The sequence below is a fragment of the Danaus plexippus genome, chromosome 14 (genome assembly GCF_018135715.1).
Source record: "Danaus plexippus chromosome 14, MEX_DaPlex, whole genome shotgun sequence".
In the NCBI taxonomy this organism is placed as follows: Eukaryota; Metazoa; Arthropoda; class Insecta; order Lepidoptera; family Nymphalidae; genus Danaus; species Danaus plexippus.
The window spans coordinates 7,855,992-7,879,935 of NC_083546.1; the positions used below are offsets into that span (position 1 = coordinate 7,855,992).

General features: G+C 33.5%; 5 protein-coding genes and 1 long non-coding RNA gene across 10 annotated transcripts; 2 read left to right on the forward strand and 4 right to left on the reverse strand.

Annotated features, from left to right (window-relative positions):
* The first annotated feature begins 185 nt into the window (after nt 1-185).
* On the forward strand, nt 186-6,277 carry LOC116769854 (ubiquitin domain-containing protein 2). 2 transcript variants are annotated; one of them, XM_032661053.2, is made up of 5 exons: nt 186-420; nt 483-763; nt 3,711-3,908; nt 4,029-4,189; nt 5,327-6,277. In XM_032661053.2, the coding sequence occupies exons 1-4, from the start codon at nt 339-341 to the stop codon at nt 4,173-4,175; spliced, it is 708 nt and encodes a 235-aa protein (XP_032516944.1). In that variant the 5' UTR covers nt 186-338; the 3' UTR covers nt 4,176-4,189; nt 5,327-6,277. The 2 variants fall into 2 exon arrangements, with proteins under 2 accessions (XP_032516944.1, XP_032516945.1); XM_032661054.2 differs by having other exon boundaries at nt 189-420; nt 4,029-4,174.
* Nucleotides 6,278-7,175: 898 nt separating this feature from the next.
* On the reverse strand, nt 7,176-11,294 carry LOC116769852 (cytochrome c oxidase assembly protein COX15 homolog). Of its 3 annotated transcripts, none has more exons than XM_032661051.2 (8): nt 11,138-11,294; nt 10,800-10,962; nt 10,560-10,683; nt 9,970-10,102; nt 9,556-9,742; nt 9,079-9,337; nt 8,627-8,895; nt 7,176-8,164 (listed from the first exon to the last, which is right to left on the reverse strand). In XM_032661051.2, exons 2-8 carry the CDS (start codon nt 10,959-10,961, stop codon nt 8,024-8,026), a joined length of 1,275 nt encoding a protein of 424 aa, XP_032516942.2. In that variant the 5' UTR covers nt 10,962; nt 11,138-11,294; the 3' UTR covers nt 7,176-8,023. The 3 variants fall into 3 exon arrangements, with proteins under 3 accessions (XP_032516942.2, XP_032516940.2, XP_061378604.1); XM_032661049.2 differs by having other exon boundaries at nt 10,560-10,689; XM_061522620.1 differs by having other exon boundaries at nt 10,560-10,689; nt 11,039-11,291.
* Nucleotides 11,295-11,366: 72 nt separating this feature from the next.
* On the reverse strand, nt 11,367-13,173 carry LOC116769851 (tubulin alpha chain-like). 2 transcript variants are annotated; one of them, XM_061522619.1, is made up of 5 exons: nt 13,029-13,173; nt 12,745-12,837; nt 12,177-12,649; nt 11,745-12,101; nt 11,367-11,659 (listed from the first exon to the last, which is right to left on the reverse strand). In XM_061522619.1, exons 2-5 carry the CDS (start codon nt 12,788-12,790, stop codon nt 11,402-11,404), a joined length of 1,134 nt encoding a protein of 377 aa, XP_061378603.1. In that variant the 5' UTR covers nt 12,791-12,837; nt 13,029-13,173; the 3' UTR covers nt 11,367-11,401. The 2 variants fall into 2 exon arrangements, with proteins under 2 accessions (XP_061378603.1, XP_032516939.1); XM_032661048.2 differs by having other exon boundaries at nt 12,745-12,952.
* Nucleotides 13,174-13,618: 445 nt separating this feature from the next.
* Nucleotides 13,619-14,878, forward strand: LOC116769853 (3-oxoacyl-[acyl-carrier-protein] reductase FabG-like). Its single transcript, XM_032661052.2, has 2 exons — nt 13,619-13,690; nt 13,843-14,878. Exon 2 carries the CDS (start codon nt 13,972-13,974, stop codon nt 14,734-14,736), a length of 765 nt encoding a protein of 254 aa, XP_032516943.1. The 5' UTR covers nt 13,619-13,690; nt 13,843-13,971; the 3' UTR covers nt 14,737-14,878.
* Nucleotides 14,879-15,535: 657 nt separating this feature from the next.
* Nucleotides 15,536-21,976, reverse strand: LOC116769587 (circadian clock-controlled protein daywake-like). Its single transcript, XM_032660730.2, has 6 exons — nt 21,815-21,976; nt 18,264-18,492; nt 17,788-17,918; nt 17,331-17,468; nt 16,721-16,874; nt 15,536-16,305 (listed from the first exon to the last, which is right to left on the reverse strand). Exons 1-5 carry the CDS (start codon nt 21,879-21,881, stop codon nt 16,723-16,725), a joined length of 717 nt encoding a protein of 238 aa, XP_032516621.2. The 5' UTR covers nt 21,882-21,976; the 3' UTR covers nt 15,536-16,305; nt 16,721-16,722.
* LOC133319171 (uncharacterized) lies at nt 19,024-21,335 on the reverse strand. Its single transcript, XR_009752853.1, has 2 exons — nt 20,591-21,335; nt 19,024-20,512 (listed from the first exon to the last, which is right to left on the reverse strand). It is a non-coding gene; the product is annotated as an uncharacterized LOC133319171 (long non-coding RNA).
* Nucleotides 21,977-23,944: the final 1,968 nt, after the last annotated feature.

Here is a 23,944-nt window from a genome sequence, read left to right on the forward strand (position 1 = left end):
TTATAACCATAAATAAGTAGGTGCTAAAATATTATTACTTTTATTATCTAATATAACACCGTTTGGTTGATACTTAAACCAATTTTTGTTTATCTTAATATGAAATATATTTAGACATCGTCACCTCTAGTTTAATCAAAGCCACTATTCAATAACAAATATTTCATTGAAAATAATTTATACTGAAGTGACGTTTTAAATTATTATGGTTAATGCAATAATAAAACTTATACAGCTAATTTTTTGACAGTAGTGTCAGTAGTGGACGAGAAAATGTTATTTGTTAATATTTTTTATGTAAATATCTTGTAAATGGGTGAATATAGAATGTAATCACGATGGGTGGTTGTATCGGAATAACTAGAAGCAGAAGCGGTCCCAACGAGGAATCTTCGGGGACGGTGTCGCGGCCTAATTCGGGTAGGTGAGCTAACTGTCGCCGTGGTAACTATCGTGCGGGACTAAAGCGGTCTTTGTTTTAGGTGGCCTAAGGAAAAACCAGTCACTCTGCCACGAAACTATTCGTTGGAAATCTGATGTGCCATTGACGGAAGGTCAGCTGAGAAGTAAGCGCGATGAGTTTTGGGATACAGCTCCTGCGTTCGAAGGTCGGAAGGAGATCTGGGATGCACTACGCGCGGCGGCGGTGGCCGCCGAGGCCATGGATTTCCAGTTGGCTCAAGCCATCCTGGATGGGGCCAGTGTGTCCGTACCTAATGGATACCTGACAGAATGCTATGATGAATGGGGTACTAGATATCAGGTGAAACAATCCTTATATTTGTAATAAACCTTAAAATATTAATATTTAACTAAAACTAGCAACAACACATTGTGGAGATCAGTATACTATTATTCTAAATAAAAAAAACAACTGCACAATTGTTTGCCATAAATATATTTTAGTAAGTGTGTGGGAATGTAATATTATAATAATACAATGAGCTTGTTTGTAGTGAGAGCAATATATCAAACTTTTTCTTACATATATATCTTAACTTAAATACTAGTTCCCTGTATGAATATCTCATTAAAAACTATATGTATATGTCATTTGAAATATAATTGAACAGTTATAGTAGAGAAGTTGAGAATGCTAAATTTGCCGTTACCCAAGGGTTTAGGGTCTTATTGGATTTTAGCCATTATTTTCTGAAAAGAAACATTATTTCAATATACATACAGTAAGTGGGGGAGAGAGTCAGTCATTGAAGTGTGCAAGGGGATGTATTTCCGATAACTTTTACAAATGGAAACGAAGATTAATTAAAGGTTCTGAAGATTTACTCATAACAAGCGGTTGAAAAACATTTTAAAAGTTATCTGAGTCTGACAAACATTCAAAGGCTATTAACTAAAACCCAAATAGTGTTGCCATAAGATGTCTAACAATTTGGACATGAAATGAGATCTAAGACTTTGGAGAGTATTCATTTAAATGAAACTAATACTATCGGTCTACTATGTGTTATTTTAATTATTTTTAAAACTACATACTCCTGACATTTTGGTTACTTTGCAGCAAGTTTCAGTTACTTTACTTTGATCAAGAGCAGATGAGATGTGAATCCGGTTGCTGTTTAGTTAACATTAGTTTCATTCAGTCCTTCTTAATAATAATGTGACAATTATATCAATAGACATCGCTCATCTGAGCATTTTTGAGGAAATTTAAACAACATATCTACAGTTACTTAGAGAAATTTAATAATTATTTAAGACAACACTAAATACAGATAATTACAACAACTAGCCCGCGAAAATCACAACAATTAAACATAGATTATAAATAAATAAATTTAAAACACATACATTAGTCTCCTTCCTCGCTCGATTCTTTAAAGTTTGTTTCCACTTCTCCATCGCCTCATGGAAAATAAAAACCCCTTATAGACAATAGAATTTTGAAGTAACTTTTTTTTTATATTCTTTAATGTCAAATTTCTTACATTATTGGGATACACAATCTTTCCAATGTGATTAATCAACCTTTTCTTAATTTGATGTACTCAAGTTTTTGTTAGGATCACTTTTTTGTTACTAATCGGATGGGTTTCCCTCAAGACAGCTAACCATATGAAGCCTTCATATTCGGTAGTGGCACATTTAAGGGTGCAAGGATTCTCCCTATAAATTTTTCTGTCAGGTCTGACATTCCCACTGAATGTATTGATTCCAAATGATTCTCTTTTGATTCATGCCTCTGTTGATGTTCAGTCAATAAAATATGCCTGTTGGTTTTATCCATGTAGGAGTAAAATACCTGTTTGAGGGTCGAGTACTTAAATTGTGGTTGTATTTTGTATTCCTCATTGATTATCATCATATCTTTGTCTTCCTCCACTATCTTAAATACTTCCAGATATCTCTTGTGTATTCACTATCTTCTAGAAGTTTCTAGCAAGGCGCGCAGAGTTACAGAATTGTGATAATTTTATTAAAACCTTCATATGAAGATCTTTTTTGTTTGAAAGTTCCTTCAATCTTCATAAATGGCGTTGTAATAAAATGGCTGACAGTGAAATGTTTGACTACCCTCTAAATAGTCTGAAGTATCATAAGTTTACAGCCTTAGTTCTGTTGAACTCGGCTAAAGCATATGTTGTGAACATTTTAAAATGAGATGAATGATATTCCAATAACTGTCCTAAACTCGTGTGCTTGCGATTTGTATTGGTTCTTAAGCTTTCTTCAACTTTCCTCCTCTTCTTATATCACGACCAAAGTTATCTGCAGATCGCTTGTAAAGAAAACGGTGACTCATTAAAAAAATATTCAAAATATAACAAAAGACAATTTGAACAATACGTATGACAAACAGGACATTTAAATCCGACGAAGTAAATAGTATTTAAATTATAAATTGCATAATTTTATATGTGTGAACGTACACACGAATACACATTCGTCCTATTGTCTTTTTAGGGTTCCGTAGCCAAATGGCAAATAACGGAACCCTTAAAGATTTGTCATGTCTGTCTGTCCATCCCTCCGTCCATATGTCACAGCCATTTATTTCCAAAACTGTTGGGCCTACATAGTTGAAACTTTGTAGGTTGATCTATTCTGGTAACCGCTATTCGAATTTTGACTAAAAATTAAAGGGGGGCACTCCCATACATGGAATTGATTCAAAAAAAATCTTTTTCATCTAACTCCACGTAATGGGTGTCTATGTATAGGGCTTTAAAAAATACATTAAAGGTTCCAAAAATCATTTTTCGTCAAAATCAATTGTTTGAAAGATAGACGCTTCCAAATTGGAAAAATGAAGGCCCCCCCTCCCTCTAACTTTTAAAATAAGAGGGTGAGAAAACTAAAATGATATATGCTGTAGATTTCAATGGAAACTTTCAACGAAAATTGGTTTGAACCAGGTATCATTATTAGTTTTTAAGAAATAATACATTTTCAAAAAACGCATATATAACTTTGTCGTTCATACAAACACTATGTAAAACCAAGTTATTTTTTTTATAAAACATCGATCAAAGTTACAATGCACTATAATGACTTTTATATTATGTCATCTACATGCTGCTACGGAACCCTTCACGGGCGAGTCCACTCGCACTTGTTGAATGTTTTTTTTTTCATTAAGTTACCGTAACAAATAGACCACATACAACATGTGTTACAGAAGCTGTGTCCTGTACTTTAGACAAATTTTTTGACAATAAATGTTCTATAGTCGAGTTATATTTGAACAGGTTCCTATATATTGTCTGTCCTCACCAATAAATATGGTGAAGGAGGCCAGCGGGCGGGACTCCCCCGCGGAGTGTTCCGAGCCCGTGGACGGCGGAGCAGCCATGGCGCTCCGCCTTCGCCTGTCGACCGGAGCCCCCGACATGGACCTACCCGTCTGCTCCAAACACACTATCGCTCATTGCAAGGCAAAGTTACATGTGAGCACTCTTAAACTTAATCTTAACATTTCATACTAAGGACTCGTAATTTATTTATTAATGTTCCCGTTTATCGTTATTGTCGTCTGTTTTTGGTCTTATCGTGTCTTTGTTTCCCAGTCGCTGGTGAACATCTCTCCGTGTCGCCAGCGTTGGTTCTACGGCGGTCGTCTGCTGGGTGACCGGCTGGTGCTGGAGGACGCCAAGGTCACGCCGGGGTACGTGGTGCAGGTCATCGTGGCGCCCGACGACAACCGACACAGCTAGTACGTACACCTAAGGTACACCTCAAAGATCAAACCTCTCAGTGTTCAATGGATTCACCGTGCGGGTGCCGGGTCTATCGCGTTTGCAGGGAGAGGAGCTCCATGTGTAAGTTTAAGGGGCCTTTATGTAACCCGTTAAACGCTCACCTCCACCGTTCAAGCTCCTCTCTCTACCTAAACAAATTTAAAAAGAGCCTACTAGGGCTGCCTTCGAAGTACGTTCCATGAACCAATTTACATTGGTTCTAGTCAGGCCCAAGTCTTTTGGCAGGTTGTAGAGAGATTTGGCTGTTATACCTCTCGCTCCTACTTCTACCGCGAACAAATTTACAACGCATATATTCTTAGTGAGTTCGTTAGAGAGCTCGTAATACTTGTTGACCTTGATGGCATGGTCTTTGGGGATGTTGGTTTCCCAAGGAACCCAACATTTTTCCCAAGGAACCGTGAGCTGTATTAGCGCCACGCGCTTTAAAATTGGCGAATATAAAAATATATCCGGTCTGGAGGCCCACGCCGAAATATCTTCTGGGATTTCATGTTGTTTCTTATCCATCATTATAGTCTAATCGGAAGCAACTTTAATGATGGAGTAAGTCTTGATTCTGTAGCCCTACTACCTTCTCTTACAAAACCTATTGATAGCCTGTTTGTGGTTATTTCTTTTTGTGCTCCGAAAGACTAACCGCATCACTTATTTCTAAACCTCTACCGTGACGACTCTAGTATGGACCTTTATCCAGGAGTGCCCTGCATCCCCCCAGCAAATGCTTAGTAATTCCAACTGCCACACCGCAAATTTAGCAAGTTTTTTTGTTCTTTTACCCCATAAATTACTCTGATCTGGTATTAAAGTGCGCCATTTTAGTGCTATTGGGATATAAAAATCTGCTGTATCCAACCACTCGTTCTGCATTTACACGCTACAATATGAAACGTGAATTCCACAGGTTTATATCTGTGATGGCGCCAAATGTTCCTAAAAATTATTTATAGAACCCACAACTTTCATATTAGTTTTTAATGCTAGTTAAAATATATTTTTATTTGAACTATTAATCAAAATAATATTTTCCAATCACAGACGCGAACCTTCACCTTCATGTAGACCCCCCTCTATTCTATATAAGCCGGTATGTTATCTATTTCCAGATCGTTTCCTGTTCCGGTTCGGTGCCAGGTGGTCGCCAGTGTGTACCGCGCCTAGCGATATTGGAATATAATCTATAGCCGACTGATGTACTGAATAATTTTATCGCACGTTTACATATAGATATATATGGATATTTTTTTTAATACAAAATATTGGTAAGAACGTTTTATCGGTGTTGTATGAAATTATTTATGCTAACGGAACGTTCCGGCCGGCCTGCTACGGGCTGAGGATTTAGTTTTTAACCGTAGCTTATATTAGTAACGAAGAAAAAAATTAAGGTGTATTATGAAGAGAAGTGACAAGACGCTGCGTGTTGATGGACTCGCTGGACAAATAACGTGGGGTTGTTGTGATGCATTTAACGATCACATCGGCATTATATACACAGTTAATATTCTTTCACAATGAAACTGGAAAAATTCAGGAAATTTATTGTCTTTGTTCTTTTAGGGATATGGAAATTATCTGTAAACACATATGACAGTTTTGACATTGATTACTCTATCAAACACTGTATTGTCTATTCCTCATAGTTTTGTATCGGCTACATCTTATTGTCTATGGTGTTGTCACATCGTTTATGATATGAAATGTATCGGTATAACTTATTTTGCACAAACTATTCACTGCCGCCATTTTTTTCTTATTTATCAATGTAATGCACATTGTGTGATATTAATCTGTGCGTTTGCCCGACTGTGTTTTATATAGATGTGTGTGTTTTTTTTCTAAATCTCGACTGCGCTCTTCATGTGTGAATGTGTCGGACTGTTTGTATATTGTATACCGGAGACGTTTCAAGGCCTACATAAATAGTCTTTGAGAATATCGCTATATATATAATATATATCACAATCACTTATCAAATGGCCATTATTTTTATAGTTTATTGTACATTATTGTAAGATATATATATATTAAAAAAAAAATATCTAGTGTTAACTGAATAGTTCATAATTGATTTAATATAATATTATGAGGCTTATAAATTTTTGCATCCCATGGTTACCATACATAGTACTTTACTCGCAGGTGAAACTGATTGTTTTTACATACATTCGTCATTCACTCATACCTGTCCCGTCTCGACTTAGGAATTACCGTCTGGTGCTAATGATGATTTATTATATTCTGTAATTGTAACTATACATAATAATTTAATTTACATAGTGTTCATTGATCGCTGAGATTCGGACCGGTCACACAACCGGTGTAGGATTACTCGTACTGTGTTGTATGTGAAGGTTTCTTTGATTTCTTATTGCTGTAAGACATCACCGCTGTCTGATTATCTTATATGAATGTTAATGTAGCATAATTTGGTGAGCTGGGATTCAACAGGTAACGATGTTGCATGGACCGATCACCGAGGCTAAGTTACAAGGAAATGTATTCACTTGTTTATTTTAAATCCAAACGGTTACTGCATTTCATACAGGCTGAGTTACGGGTAGAATACAAATCTCTTTATAATTTTATGTTTCCTTCTATAAAGAATACTTAAGTTTGTACACAACATGGCTGCCATCATTCTAGGAAGATATAATTTCTTTTTTAATTTATTATTTGTTGAGATGTAGTGCTTCTTTTTATACAAGTATTTTAATTTTCGAATCTATTTCGTTCTGAAACAATTGTCCGCGCCTGTATTATTATTAGTTGTGTAGATAGAAATTCATTATATATTCTAAATATATGATAATTTTAATATGAAATTAACATATTGGGTACATCTTGTTTTATTACCGCCGTGATGTTATATCGCCAGCAGACGGACGCAACGGTTGCGATTATATTTGGGTTATAAATACATTCGAGATATAACAATTTTTTTTCTAACAATCCGTTTAGGACAGCACCCTCTGTTGGCAATATTTCTTAAACGCAATATCGGGACTTTTTAGCACTAAATCCTTTATATGTTGCTGTACAAACGCGTGTGCTCTCTTTAGCACCACACCAGTGAAGGTTGGTGCCACATCCCTCGCATCTCATCTCGGTCGACCTATTGTATATATCAGTAGAGTGTGTAAGCAATATTAGCATTTTAAATTTTCAAATAAATCACATTGTGAATAACTTCATAGAAACGTTATTTTTTTTATCCACCCGAACACTATTTTGACATTTCATTAAGGCATCTTCGATTTTGATATTATAATAATAAACGAGATATACAAACAAAGTCATTTTATTCAACAGAACTAATTAAAACTACGCTCCATACATCATTAAACAAAAAATCTTTCACTTAACACTATCAGGAACAGACACTGCAAATACTTTCAAGCGTTAATGCTCATGACTTATTAAACTCCCAAGAAAGAGCATAATATAGGAAAAATAATTTAAAAAACCTCGTGCATTTCTGCTTCAGTACTATGAGTTATTGAATTTTTTTTTTTTTTTATTAGCGACTGTCTCCTACCAAGAGCTAAATTGTAAACTCTCTAGACTAAATGCTTGTATAGTATTGCGATTGAAAATTTTCATAACTAATTCCTGTTACACATCGCTATAAGTCGAGTGTACACAAGTGAACACACTGACAAAGTACATTATATATACTGTTTCTATTACAATATTTTCGTTCAAACTTATTATATGACGTCCACACAATATGGCATCGTTGACTAATGTCTTTGTTAAACGGGAGAATACGATGGAGTGTAATTAAATGCAGGTTAAAGAATTCACTTTGGTATGTACTTGAGTAGCTTGATCTCGTGGGTGAGCCAGATTGCCAGCGACAGTAAGACGAGGGAACCGGCCTGGTGAGACGCGCCCAGCGGAGTGGGCACGTAGTGGACCAACGTCATGATACCCAGGCACACCTGGTCACAAGACGGTTATTATCAGTTGCTTACGCCCTCGGGTATATGGAGGACCTTTGATAAGACGCACACGAGATATTTGAAGACGAATGAATCTCAGGATAACCACGTTAGGATATGTTATCATTAAATATCAACGGAATGTGTAATTTATCTTTCGAAATAAACAAAAAAATTTACAGATATAAAGATCTTTTTTTATATATTAACACTACTGTTAACTTAACTTCATAGTTACTTTTTCATATCATGCAAAGGTTCCACACCTATCTAGTAACTTTGTGAAAATCGACGGTGACTACCATCAGCGAGAGTAACACAAAAAATATATTTGGCAAAAAAAAATGTCTCTGACCAGACTTCAAACCTGTATCGAATATAATAATAACTGTGGTGGCGATGGTTTTAATTATTTTTGTGTTACTATAGACTGTAGACGTCACAGATGATTTAATGTGTCACCTGTAGCCAGGCCATGGCTCCCACTCCATTGACCACCCTCCTCGCCACCGGGGACAGTGGCCTGCCCCTCGCCATCAGCCACAGTGTGGTGGCCGCTATCAAAGTGCTGGTGCCAAGGACCCGGTGGTCGAATTGAACTGTCGTGGGGTTCTCCGTGAAGTTCTTGATGGTGGGGGCGAAGGACAGGATGTCGTCCGGGATCCAGTTGTCACCCATCTTCGGGAATGAATTGTAGACCAATCCCGCGTCTAGACCGGCCACGAACGCTCCTGAAACGCTTTTATTATTATTATTCTGCATGTAGATATGGCCGGATAGAAAATTATAAGTTTTCGTGGGTTATGTCGATTTTATATTATAAAAAGGACTAGTACAATTTTTGGAGAATTTCAGCGAGTTCAATAGGTATGATCAGTTAAATGACAACAATGTGGATATTTCCATATAATCACCTGAAACAGCCGTGAAGAACGCCATAGCTTTAACGGCATGCGCGAGTCCGGTTACGGCGGCCAGCTCTTTGATCCTCACGAGAGCTCCCTTAGGGAAGGGGCGGAGCACCCGCAGGGCTCCGGCCAGTAGTCCCGAGTACAGAATGAAGGCGAGACTGAGATGAGCGGCCAGGCGGTACTGGGACACGCGCGGAACGTCCGACGGCCCTTGAAATCTGTCTTCAAGACCTGACTTCACCATGTACCAACCCATAAGACCCTGAAAACGTTATGTTACATTGAAAACTCTAACAATCTAACAATACCTGACGGGACTTTAGACCTGTGTATACGGAATAAAATAAGCTACACTTGATAATGGAACTTAAGTAGGTCTTTGTAATGTGAACAATAGCAGTTGAGCTACACTAATTTGACCACGTCTAGGCTCTACCTATGGAACGAGTCAAATACCTCAGTGTTTCAACTTTCAAATACCTGTGCAGCAACGAGCGCGCAGTATGCGGACACCCTTATCTTCATAGCCTTGTCGAACCAGCCCTTAGCCCAGAACACAGCGGCCGGGATGAAGACAGAGGCCCCTATGAGTCGACCCCACGTCCTATGAGCATACTCCATATACCAGATCCATTTGAACTCGGACAGTGTCAGTGAATGATTCTTACTACAATAAAGATTTTCTTCATTACTTCAATAGCATCAATAAAATACACAACGGCCTCGATAATTGAAACTATTCAACATGTTGAATAATTGTATAAATATTCCTAATTTTGTTAGATACAACATAAAAAAAGTATTTTTAATAACACCTAAAGTCATCTCCGAGTATGTTATTTGAAAGTCAAAGATGATTTGTTACTTCCACATATTTTATGTCACAACACATACTATATATACTCCGGGTACTGCTGATATTTTTTGAACTCCGTCTCCCACTCCTCATCAGTTCTTGGTAACTTCTCTCCTAACAATTTCCATGTGACCATAGATAACCCAGACTCGGTGAGTCGAGTCACTCCGCCTGAAACACATTTTCACAGCCTTAATAGTAAGTTCTCCTAACACAAATAATATTGTTTAAGTTATTATTAAATTCTATCATACATAACTGATTTTTTTTCATAAATAATGTTAATTAAAGGGAGCAATGAAACAGCTATATCACAGACAACTTTTATTTAAACCCCAGTTATTTGCTCACATATAAATACATTATAGTATGACTGAAACATCTTGATCCTTTCATAACATCCTAACTAAAGTCTTCCTTAAAACAGTTATTTAGCATAAAATCAATTTATTTAATATATTTACATATATATAAAGTGTTATTTTGCACTGTAACTTATTGTTATCTATAAAAGTATTCCTAATGAACATTATATATAAAATCTATTTACTGCCATCGGTACTAGTAACCACTAAGTTGACTACGTAGCACACTGAATATAACAGTATTATATAGCCCACAGCCATACCTAAAACAACAGCAGTAAACACCATCCCACTGCATCCCAGTAACCAGTAGCCAACAAGCTTAGACCTCTTTGGTTGTGATGATGAACAGAATCTTAATATTATTGGATTTGATTTTATTATATTCTGTATCTGCAAAAAGGATTATAGGATAAAGATAACTTTATAGTTTAAGTTTACAAACTTTATATCCTCAGTAGAAGACTTCATTAAAAATATTATGCAATAGTTGCTGTTTCAACCTGAAACCCCTTGTATATGGTGTGCTTGTGGTTGTTGTTTCTTATCGGTGTAATGAGCTGCCTTGAAACTAAGCGGCTAACACCCGAATTTGATCCTAGCAGTTTGGTCGGAGCAACTTTTACAAGTTGAGAGTACCGACATAAATTCGCCATACCCAACATTCTGGAAAAAAATAACACTGAAGGATCTTTTTGCATTTGCAGAATCAATTAAAACAATATACTGATTGATTAAATACTTTTTATATCTTAAGTAAACTTGGTTATTGTTTGAAATGATAACTATTAAGTGGATGTGAAATTAAAAATAGTTAAATAACAGATGTGTCTCTTATTACTTTTTATTTTATTCCTTCTCCAATAGCTGTCACCTATACTCGTAAAATAGATGCCTAAATATTATTTAATAATTTAATAATATGCTGAAATATTATTCTAGTCACAATATTTGTATTCCATAGCACTCACAATTAAAGCATTTTTTTGACATTGATAAATGACAAGTAAAAGATATGAACTTGGATATCGATTAATCTGTCACTTTTTTTATAAATAAAACTATCGACATTTAGTTCATAAAATTTAATAAAAATTTTTCATTGTTAGGTTTCCATTTCTTTATAATCATTTGATAGTGCTTTTATGTTGAAATAGGCATTTTTAAATTCTCCTTCTTCCAAACCTGCACCCACATAATGATGAACAAAAGCCCGTTTGGAGTACATGAGAAAAAACTTTTTACACAATCGTTCCCAAGCGGTACGAACAGCTGAAGAATTAGACACCATCGCGACTGCTCTTTGAAGAGCTGCTAAATCGCCCCCAGGGACCGTTGTCGGTGGTTGATTATTTACACCAATCTAAAAATGTTATGAAACTTAGGCAATAAACTTACACGTTACCATCATTATCATTTTTGGCTTTCCTAATAAAAATATACCACACCTTAAAACCAGTAGGAGACCAAGAAACAAATTTAATAGAACGCATACTTTTTATTTGATTAATCGCAAAATTAATATCGTTAGTATTAACATCGCCCCTGAACAGTAAACAACAAGACATGTAACTTCCCGTCCTGGGATCACATTTAACCATCTGATTGGACGGTTCGAAGCATGACATTATTAGCTGTTGGGTCGTCATGGTCTCATGAAGTGCTTTTGTTGGCGGCACAAAAGGAGCGAAAGTCACTAAAGGGAAATGAATTCTAGGATAGGGTATTAAATTTGTTCTAAATTCTACTAGTTCCACGTTCAACGACCCTTCAAATCTCAATGACGCCGTCATACAAGACACTACCTGAAAATGTTTTTCCTTATTGAATAGGAACCAATCAACTAAGTGATACATAAGTGGAACAAAAATTCTCAATACCTGTGCGATAAGTCTGTTTAAATTTGTATATGTGGGCCTCGGTACATCCAGAAGCCTTGCTAGTATATCATAGAGAGCTTCGTTGTCGAAAATAAAACATACGTCCTCGGTGTTCATACAAGCGTGGGCAGTCAGTACTGCGTTGTACGGCTCTACTATTACCGGCGATATTTTTGGTGATGGATATATAGCGTATTCAATTTTAGAAAGTTTACCATAATCTTTAGTGAGACTATCTAGTAATAGTGCAGTGAATCCTGATCCTGTACCTCCTCCGAAAGATCGGAAGATAATAAAACCTTGGAGGCAACTGCAGTCTTCCGCCGCTATTCTTACACGATTTAGAGCAATATCTATCATTTCTCTACCCACACCAAAATATCCTCGTGCAAAATTACTAGCTGCATCTTCTTTTCCAGTAATTAATGATGTTGGATGAAACAGTTGCCTATACGCTCCTGTTCTGATCTCATCTATGTCAAAATAAAATAAAAGCGATAAGCTTAAAGGTAGCTAGGTAAGTAAACTTCGTTTTGCCTATTACATATGTATAAATAATTTATAGTACCTATAGGTGTAGGTTCTAAGTCAACCATAACGACCCTAGGGACCATTTTCCCGGCTCCAGTATGGCTAAAAAATGTTCCACAGCTTCTATCATCTGAAAAAACCAACATGCCATCAGCCCTAATTCCGTGTTCCAAACAATATAGTTCCCAACAAGCATTAGCGACTTGGACTCCAGATTGTCCAATATGAATGTGAATAACTTCTTTCTGTAAGAATTCTCTTTTATTAGTCCTCTGATAATGTATGACCGACTCGCGGCAGACATTTTAATATTCGACTCACTGTAGCCATATTTTCAACCTATAACGGAGAATTTTAAATACAAAAATAAATTCAAAACACTTGTAAATTTCTACATAGTATTTTTTTTTAAATTTTAAGTATTATATTTTGTAAACAAGTCAAATCATGTCATTTTCTAAAGAAATCTAATTGGTTTTTGAGTACTCATTATTGTCATTATTAATGTAAAGAGGAATACATAATAGCTAAGCTTCTAATCGTATATATTGCATTAAATAATATGATCATTTAATAGGATTATAAGATGATTTTTTTTAAATAAGAAAAAAATTCTATTGTACTCGATGTAACACCTGAGAAAACAAAATTGTGATAAGACCAAAGGCATATTGTTAAATCTTAACGGAGTAGAAAAAGTTTAATATTATATAATGGATGTGGTTACAAATACATATATAAAAATCATGTAATCGTTAGATTTCTTTTTTTTTTCAATCGGAGTTTTATTATTTCTTCTTCTTTTTGGTTAGTGGCGTTTCCATATAGATTTCGCCAATTTCATGTAGTTAATGGTTAGGTAATATTTTCGTTTTATTATTTCTCTATAATAAAGTTCAATGCGATACATCATGACATTTCACTGACGTCAAGTGTCGTCTGTCAACTATAAAAGTAAAAATTGACACATCTCTAGTAAACAAGTACGATCTGTTTTCATTTACAATATTTTATTTACCATTTCAGATAAACATTACGTAACAATGAAAATCACCCAATTAAATGTTTCCAGTTACATGTTGATATCGATTCGATTGGTGGTATAATCCTAAAGGTGAATTTTTTTACTTTTCAGAACTATCAGAAAACCGACGAAATATCCGGCACGAGCTTTTTTAAATAATATTATCTATCTATTTATATTTTTGATAAAATCCAAGCAATCTGCTGAAATTCACTTAAGATTTTTAGACAGTTATTAAAAATGAACTTCGCGGGAAAAGTAGTTATTGTTACGGGCGCGAGTTCTGGTATTGGCGCCGCAACAGCTGTATTTTTATCAAAACTTGGTGCAAAATTATCTCTAATTGGAAGAAACGTGGAAAATCTTCAAAAGATCAACAAAGATTGTGCTAAATCTACATCAACATTAGTTGTACCCGCCGATTTGACGAAAGAAAATGACATTGAGAAAATAGTGAAGAACACAGTAGACCATTATGGTCAAATCGATGTACTTATTAATAATGCCGGTATAATTGAAACTGGTACTATTGAAAATACTTCTCTGGCTCAATATGATCGACTCATGAATACCAATGTCCGTTCCATTTACTACCTGACGATGTTGGCCGTGCCATATATTATTAAAACTAAGGGCAATATAGTTAATGTCTCAAGTGTAAATGGTATCCGGTCCTTTCCGGGCGTGCTGGCCTACAATGTATCAAAGGCATCGGTGGATCAATTCACTCGCTGTGTAGCCCTGGAGTTAGCTCCAAAAGGTGTCCGAGTTAACTGTGTTAATCCTGGTGTGATTCTTACTGAGCTCCAGAAGCGAGGAGGCTTAAGCGATGAACAGTATGCAGCATTTTTAGAGAGGAGCAAAGAAACACATGCATTAGGCCGACCGGGGAAACCTGATGAGGTTGCTGCCACTATAGCCTTTCTAGCCAGCGATTTAGCAAGTAATATAACAGGAGCCAGTCTTCCAGTCGATGGTGGCCGTCACGCAATGTGTCCTCGTTAAAACTGCCAAATATCGGCAGCTTTTCTGCTATACGTTAAAGTCATAAAATGCTTTTATTTTTGCAACAAATAGCATTTAAGTGTAATATTATACATGGGCCTTATACAATTGTTATTTTTGAATAAAGAATTTAAAATAGTCACATTTGTGTTTTTATTGGAAAACTTATAGAAAACATGATATTTCTTAAGGCATTTTTTATATTTTACAAATTTACATATTATGTACAATAAGAACAATTATAAGTGTTTATTATAAGTTAAAAAGAATTATTGTCCAAATGTGGTTCCTCTAGTGTGAGTTTGTAACTAGGGTAAAAGTATGTGAGAATTAAAAAAAGTATTTGAATGAAAATATATATTTTTATAAAACATCTTTATGGCTGATAAGATGATGATGATGAAAGAGCAAAGAGCAGTCTGGGCTCTGAAAGTGTGACAAAGAGATAAGTATTAAGGACATTTAAGAAAAAATATTTTTACTTAATTTTGGTAATCTGTGGCAGACTGCCACGCAATCAATCTTTACGCATGCATCTGAACACTGCTAAATATGCTATCGTCATGCTATTTTTCATTTTAATATACAACATGCAATAATTCTTGCATGGTATTTTTGTTTCCTCAGGCATCTGTACTCTGTTATTAAATACTTCATCAGGTCGGGTGTAAATAGGTACCTAGTTGTTCATTTATGAAAGGAAATAAATAAATCAACAAAGATTTCGTAGTATTTACGTACATTACATTCCATAGATTATATTAAAAACCGTAAGGGCGAAAAATGAAAAAGAAATAAATAAATTAAGAAACTTGTTTATTTTTATTGCACATTTAATATAAATTAAAATACTAACTTACATGTAATTATCACAATAATCTTATCTATATTGAACTTTGTTTTTTTTAATGATAGTGTTATTATTATTTCGGCCAGTGATGCTGTGTGCGTTACATAGATGTCCTCTTTTTTATTACAATTTAAAATTATATTAAGATACTTATCTTTTAATTTAATTTTATCTAGAAAACAAAGTGGAAAATGTATTTATGTTATAACGTTGAGTTTCGTTACGTTGCAATATATTTCGGAAGTTACACGTCACGGAAATTGTAAAACCGACATAAACAATGACTTCTTGCAATGATAATGTGTCGATAGAAATCAGGACGCCTCCTATACGTATTCAATAAAAAAGAATGTTACTATAATAGTTTGATTATTAACCTGGTCTCACACTAGAGAGCGGATAATGTGAACTTATGAATATTTTAAATGTATTCCTCCTAGCATTCCAACGTAACCAAAGTATGATACCATTACCATAATAAAAAAAAATCATGAATTATTTAAAATAAGTTGTGTATATTTCATGCGGTTCATGTTTTTATATATTTTTTTGAATGTTAATAAATGTTTAAGGTAGAAGTAGTTGATTAGCGGGAACTGCAGCGTAGAGTTTTTTTGCTTCGTTGACACACGCGTTGATGATTGTTTTGAAGGCCACTGGCGCTATGTCTCTTATCACTGGTTCCCAATGTTCGTTGATCACTGCGTCTATTGTTTCAGCTGAAATTTTAAATATATCTTATAAGATAAAATAACAGTTTGTAAAGTTATGTGACGATATTAAGAATTAAAGCATAAATTTGGCAATGAATGTGATGTATTGAATATGTCGTATGAGAGAAGAATAAAATTAATAGTACGTAAATGTATGTATGTAGCAGATTTATTAACCATAACAAGCAGTATAATGTAGTATAATCAATACCTAAATAGAGATTAAAAATTTTTGAGAGATGATCCCAGTTATAATTCAAATTGAAAGATAATAAATAAATTATGACAATATTAAATGGGTTGTTTTGAAAGTTTTATAGTCTGTGGTTAGTCTCAAATGTATGTTTGATGTCAATAAAATCCGAGTTGATTTATGGGTCAAAGATTATTTGATGACTTAGAGTATCTTCATCATTATCACCATTAATTGGCCAGCAGCAAGTCCGCGGGCACCACGGAGTAGAACTTCTTCACTTCCGCCAGACAGCTCTCTATAACCTGATCCATGGCGGGCGGCGCTATTTCTTGCATTATAATGCTCCAATTTTCGTTTAGGAATTTGAGTGTTGTGTCAGCTGTAATGTTTGTTTGTAGGTTCGTTTGTATTTTATGTTACTACCATTGTTATGTTTATTATGAGTTCTGTGTCTAAATGACGCAGCGCTTAAAGCATTGTATGCTTTAATTATGATCGATCTTGACGGTTCCAAGGAGGCAAAATAAGATACAGATAATTGCAGAACGTTTTAAAACTTTATAGTTATTATAATATAAATTAATCTGTAACAGGATAATTGCTATGTCGTTAGATATAATAGGTCCATTCTTGTTTTATGTAAATTACTGATGTCAAAAGTTGACAGTTAAGTTTTCCAGTAATTTGAAGTTAATTTATTTAATTGGGTGGTATCGAGCCATTATGTTAATGACAGTTTATGTATATACAAGGCGAAAGAGTTTTATGTTATATATATTGAGTATATTTTTAACATATGTAATATATTATGTTTATCATGTTATTGTATATTTACCGAGCTCCTTGTTTCCGTTGAACAGGTTGGTGAACTTGAACTGTGCTCTGTCCATTTTATATTCATCCTTGTGTGCTGTCACCGTCCAGAAACCGTCGACTGTTTTGTAGTCGTATTTTATATTAATATTTAAATTTGCTGCAAATTAAAAACTTTTTTAATCACTGATATATGAAATATTATATTCGTGTCATAATAAAAATGGCTGTATAGTGTATAGTTTGTATTTCTTTTTTAAATATACATTTTCAAATTAATAAACAATATTTATTATTTTGTGTCTTCGGGAATTTAGACTGACTATTTTTTAATTCTAAGTGTTTTGCCCCGACCCACGTTATAGATAAGGGTTGTTGTAAATATATCCTCTGCCTGTTTCGTGTAGAGCCGACAGCAAAAATCACTTTTTGTTTTATAGCTATATAGCTAAGTAAATATCGTAAATCATTTAACTTACTGATTTTAATTTTGGCCTGTCCATCTCCCTTGATAGGTAGGATGAGTACTTGACCATCCATTATGTAGTGAGCCTTTAAAGTCACATTGGCTGTAAAGTCGACAATTGCTTTGCCTTTTTCTGGGAACAGCCTAAAAAAATATAAATGCAAACTTTGAACTTAATTTGTCGAAATTCTGAGATCATACATAACAACGCTAATTCTCTAGCGCTATTCTCTTCGTCGAATATCCTTAAGTTAATTTGTTTCTGTGTCATCGTATTGCTATAGAATTAGTTTATGTATTATTTATAAACTCCTGTTGACAGAAAAGAAACGTTTCGTATTTCCTGTTCACAGCAACGGATGGCTTTGATTGTAGTTAGAGATTTGTCCTATCTTAAGTAATTAATAAACATCTTAAACTTTAAAGTCTTAATGATATTATATTATCGAATAAAACTAGGATCGATTTGAGTCTAGAAATCAGACTTACTTGAAAGTATTAATCTTGAATCCGGCCAGTCCAGTGACGACGGTGTCTTCGAAGGTAAGCTTGAGTGCGGGGTTGTCGACGACCACCTTGCCCAGCTCTACAGGATCCAGAGGCTTGATGCCCAGCTCAGGGATGCCCCGAGCGAACTTGGGCCCCGCGGATGTTATGACGTCCTCGATACATTGGTTCAGGTTGGGATCGGAGGCTGAGCACGCCTTAATGAACGACGCTATAGAAAGAAATATATATTAAACTCCAAAGTTATGCATAGTTAACCAGCTTTATAGTTTACTTTAGAGAAATATAAATAGTTTTGAAGGAAACTTCTTATACGACTTCCAACAAGGGTGCGTTTAACACTTAACGCTCCTGGGGAGGGAGGATAAAAAGAGACAGAGCGAGAGAGAATCAATCAAATCAAAAAGTGAGCAATCAATTGTGACTTGTAAGTAATGTTAATAAAGTTTTTCTTAAAGAAACACTAAAAACTCTTTAAAAATCAATTTCTACCCCTTCCTGTTTTCATTCCAACAATACGAAGTTTCACTTCTTCCACGCGGAGGGACTCCGCGCACAATTAAATTATTTTTTGTTGACTTTAAATATCTAACAAAATCTATTATAATATACAAAATCTTTGTGAGTATCTATTCGAGTGGTTTCATCAGGGTTTCATGAAAGTGATAAACACTTCAGAAAACAGAATCGTTTTGAAATACAAAACGAATGAAAATGCTATTTGCGGGTATAATTTGCGCTGTATCTATATATGGATAGTTTTTGTTGTAAGTAGATTATAATATTTCTAAAGATCTATTGTTATAGCTTTAAAGCCTTCTCATGACCGCAACACCAGTAAAAAATACTTTACGACTCTAACGTATTGTGTGTATGCTATACAATACAGATGGTTATAAATTGTCAGATTGTTTCAAAACTTATACTGTGACTCTTATTCCTTTGAATGATTATTTGAAGAATTCGAAGTTTATAAGATTTTATTGTAGAATTCATTAAAATAAAATTATATAGCAGCCACTGTATTGCGTAAGTAGGTACTTCATTATAATTGTTGGCAAGCATTGAAAGAGTCTGGCTGGAAACACATTAAAACTGTCCCATGTATTACCTGATGATGTAATGTCCTTTTCATGGACCAAAAACACGCAACTAATAATAGATTTTTTCTAGTATTTAACGACTCCGTCTGTACATTAGGATGTCTTCGAGCTAGTCGTCTACTCTGGGATTTCAGTAGCACCAAACACGTTTATCTAAATCATGTTTTCTATATAATATTAAATTCTTTTTAACAAAAATGTCTTTAATACCTAATAAACCAAGTGCTCCCTAATGATCTTTTTCACGTATAATACGTATTAACTTGTTCAATTAAATTGTAAGCAACAATGTATTTTGTTAAGGAAGAGTCAAGCGACCCTTATCGTTATAATCGCGATCACAATAAAACGCTGAAAGTCAAGGTTGTTACGTTTGAGATGGAAGGTTAGTTCATATTAGGTAACCATTTTGGACGGCTCACGGCGCGTCAATGCCAGCCCTTGGACTGTTTATTTGATGAGGTGATGCTTTATATCCGTGTTATAATCAAATCTCACTTACACGTGGGGGTATTTATAGTATTTAGGTGCTACATGAAAATTCAAGTGACCGCAATCTTACGTTTATTTCCCAGTCGTGGGTAACTACTTACTTATTTATTACTTGTCACTTCGTTGATTGCTTACTCACTTTGCCTGTTGTATTAAAAGCGTAAATATTAGAGTCATAGTTTTATTGCTTCTGAGGATGTATGTTCGTACTTACCATGGCCTCATTATAATTTGTTATGTTTAATAAAATAGTTCAGAATCAGATAACAATTTGTTTCGTTTTATAAGCATTATTTAAATAAAATTTTTTCATCTTTAGTCCTAACACGATTAATGTGAATTATATATATGGAGAAAACGCATGTTTATCTGTTTATCTTAGTACGAGTGACTAATGAGGACCTGTGAACCTTTTTATTCCTGATATTTACATCCTTATTTTTAACGAATGCAAAATATATTACATCAACGCTCAACTGAACTACGTATACCGACAGTTAAGTAAACATACTTTTTGTCATTTTGTTTTTATTTGTGCGAACTGCATTGTTTACAAATAAATATTGAATTCTCATATCAAACAATCAACATCTAATCAACCTACTTTGGAAATTCTGTTTTTTGTATATTTTTTAACTAATATTTATAAATAAATCCAAAAGTCTTTCAGCATACAACTTATTAAGGTTACAAAAAACAAAACATAAATTTCACGTAAAAATATAAAAATTTTGAAGTTGTAGATTTCTGAACTACAAGTAGCAGTGAAAATATTTTTTACAGAAAGTAAGAACAGGGCAAACTTTAAATTAATTTTAATATTTTTTTTTATTACGTCTCTTGAATCCTATAATGAAACATTGACAGTAAAACGTTTTTCATTCTAAAATATTACAAATAATCGCAAACTTTTTTTTAACTGTTAAATTTTTAAGCTTGCTATTTTCCACTATACTAGGACAACAATTTTATTTTTTTTTCTACTCACATGTGTTTTCTTTTCAAACCCCTGAACCGATTTTAATACAAGATTAACTTTTTTAAGTTCTCACTCTGTCCCATCATATATGTTAATGTTTCTTTAGCGAAAACCTGGATAATTACAACATGACAGTTGACAGCTTATGAGACATATTTTTGATTAATTTCTTTATTATTTTTTTTTGTGAGTCACATAGATTTATAAAAGTATAGACGTAGCATTAATTTCTTTTGTTATAAGTTTAGTATGTTTGAGTATCAATTCAAAAACTAGAGATATGAACATTATATGTATAACAATTATATGAATATCAATGAAAATGGAAATTTAATTCATAAAACAAGAGAAATAATTTTCTTTCCACACGTGTCACGACTCCATTAAATTCTTTCTATTATCTGTCATCCTGGTTTTTATAGCTGTCAATTAATAATAGTAATCGGTTTAGGCGGACAACAATTGCGAGCGACGCGCGGATCATTTTTCTATAGTTATAGAGCTTGGATTAATTAACTTCAAACGTACTAAATTATTCTCTAAATTCTTTTTTTTAAGATAATATATTTAATTTTTCTCAACTACTATCGCTTTCCAAAATTATTCCATTGTATGATAATATGATATGAGAATATAACATGTTACTTGTATTAGACTTAAAAATATTACATACGTATTCAAACTAGGTGTAATGAATTTATTTTTAAAAGTAATTAACGCCTTATTTTATGATTATTCTCATAAATAAAGTATTATATCATTCTTATAAATTTTAATACGTGTAACATCAACTGACAGAAGGATAAATTTAAATTTTGTTTTCCTAAAAACTCATTATAATCATTTCATCTTTCATGCCATAACTTTATTAATAAGAAATCCTATTTTATAAGATAATGGATTTTAATATCTAAAATTGTTGATAAAAGTATAGTTTTAGTTATAGATAAATAACTTACGAAGAGCATTGCCAGTGACACAAGATATGACCGCAGCTATTGCGGCTAAACACAAGTATACACGCATTTTATAAAGGATTTTAAACTTATATATAAATAATATAAATAATTTAAGGTCTAAGTCCTCCGACACTAAGGTTTCGACTGCGCCAGTTCCCACTCAAACTTGCGTTATATACGAGCGTGAGCATCTGTAATTACGTTAATGCTACAGCTTTGGACGTTATTAGATAATAATAAAACATTATTCTACGAATTAAATATTATTTAGCTAAATTATATAAAGTTACACATATTCCAAACGGTCAATATTGTTTTTTTTTTATAAAAGGGATTTCTTCTGTAACGGATTCCGATAAATTGAGTGAGTAAAATTATACAATTTTAAATTTCGATCGTGTTTTATATATTTACATATTTTTAAATATTTTTAGTATTTGCTGCTTATGATATAAGTGTTATTACTCGAGTAAATTTTATTTTTATGTCACAGTTCTATGTTTAGCATTCTATGGCTATGTTAAAAACTTAATATAACAATTTGTGTTGTGTTAAAGTAAAAATCACTAATATATTATATATTATATAATAAATATATTATAGATCAGAGCGTTTTATGAAAAAAATGCATTACGTTTTTTACCAATATTTCATAAACTATTCATATTTAAGAAATTTCATAAAGATTCTGAAAGAGGAGGAAATATTCAATACCAAACTTTTAACTCCCGGAACTCTATCTCAATTATTTATAATTTTAATATAACGTTAAACATAGATCATTGAAAAACGACTACGGCATTTTAATTATTAATTTATTAACATTATTACCAATATACTTGGATTTTTCAGTTTTTGTCCAAGCAAAATGCCCGCTTTTGGCACCTTTTTGCTAGGGGCCATTCCGGATCTAATGAGCAAACACACAGAATGTTAAGCGCAGAATCTCTATTTTGCATCATTTTCAACTCGTCAACTAGACTAGTTACAGATAAATAACTTGATTATGTCGATGTTTTTACATATATGTGCTCCATGATTTTATATATGTCCGTACTGTTTACGCTTAGTGTCAATTTTGAATTAAAATTGGACTCTAACATGTCATACCATTTACTTAAAAAGATGACAACCATGAGAAGGTCAATTTTACCTTAGCCTATGTCGTTTGAAAGCTGTGCTCGTAATTTATACATCTCTACTCCAAAGTCAATATGGATAAATTTAGCATCCCAGTTTTTCATAAATATGCTACCAACACTCAAGGAGCAACAGCAATCGGCAAATAATATACGATATTCTTAAATAGGATAATTACTATTGTTGGATTTTGAACAAATAAAAATGTTTTGTTCTTTATCTTCTTGGCATTTATTTTCTTTATTTATATTTTATTTTTCAATTTCCTTTTCCTCCTTGATATTATTCGTCATAATGTCAAGTATAGACGCTAGATTATATCTATGATATTTAAATGTCACTCATTTTAATTTGAACAATTAGTATACGATCTATGATCAATTTTTTTATTTTATTTAAAACTTAATTTCTTTTCACAAACATCCTCTCATATCATAACAGTCTTGAGGAAAATAGATTTATGTTCAGCACGGAGTTTGTACGAGTGTCATAAAAACAAATGTACCTGACGTGTCGTACAAAAGACTCTTATGTACATGTTTATGTATTTGGATACATGTAAGTCATAATTACATTAATATGAACATTCCTTTAATTTGTAACTTGAACTTGACTCTTACAAAAACAAAAATCAAGTTTCTTTAATCATTCTAAAAAAATAAATTGTTATAAATTAATAAAATTAATGGTAAATCTAAGTACCATTACATAAACACTTAGATTTCTTTACATAATATTTGATATTTGTATTTTTTCCGTTGTAACCGGTTAAACGAGAGAAAAGAGAGTAGGTATTTGGGTTCAAGTACCTAATATTGGCCAATTTCAAGGTTATCGACTTAATCTCCAAGTTCTCGGACACTACAATGCCACAAATACATAATTTGGTAATATTCAGTAGTATCTTGACTTTGGTTCTTTATAATAAAAAAGGAATGCTTTTAAGAGATCAAATTATTTTTTCTAAATACTGAAATTATATTCAGCCTA

Coding starts and splice junctions, on each gene's coding strand:
- LOC116769853 (XM_032661052.2), top strand. CDS start 13,972: ATGAACTTCGCGGGAAAAGTAGTTATTGTTACGGGCGCGAGTTCTGGT.
- LOC116769852 (XM_032661049.2), bottom strand. CDS start 10,961: ATGTTGGGTATGGCGAATTTATGTCGGTACTCTCAACTTGTAAAAGTT. Junction 9,743..9,969: donor CAGTACCCGGAGTATATATA/GTATGTGTTGTG, acceptor TCTTTATTGTAG/TAAGAATCATTCACTGACAC. Junction 9,338..9,555: donor GCGCGCTCGTTGCTGCACAG/GTATTTGAAAGT, acceptor TAACGTTTTCAG/GGTCTTATGGGTTGGTACAT.
- LOC116769851 (XM_032661048.2), bottom strand. Junction 12,650..12,744: donor CTTAGAACCTACACCTATAG/GTACTATAAATT, acceptor ATTTTGACATAG/ATGAGATCAGAACAGGAGCG. Junction 11,660..11,744: donor GGTCTCCTACTGGTTTTAAG/GTGTGGTATATT, acceptor TAACATTTTTAG/ATTGGTGTAAATAATCAACC.
- LOC116769854 (XM_032661053.2), top strand. CDS start 339: ATGGGTGGTTGTATCGGAATAACTAGAAGCAGAAGCGGTCCCAACGAG. Junction 421..482: donor GGTGTCGCGGCCTAATTCGG/GTAGGTGAGCTA, acceptor TCTTTGTTTTAG/GTGGCCTAAGGAAAAACCAG. Junction 3,909..4,028: donor ATTGCAAGGCAAAGTTACAT/GTGAGCACTCTT, acceptor TTTGTTTCCCAG/TCGCTGGTGAACATCTCTCC.
- LOC116769587 (XM_032660730.2), bottom strand. CDS start 21,881: ATGCGTGTATACTTGTGTTTAGCCGCAATAGCTGCGGTCATATCTTGT. Junction 17,919..18,263: donor TTCAAGATTAATACTTTCAA/GTAAGTCTGATT, acceptor ATATTTTTTTAG/GCTGTTCCCAGAAAAAGGCA. Junction 17,469..17,787: donor ACAGGCCAAAATTAAAATCA/GTAAGTTAAATG, acceptor TTTAATTTGCAG/CAAATTTAAATATTAATATA.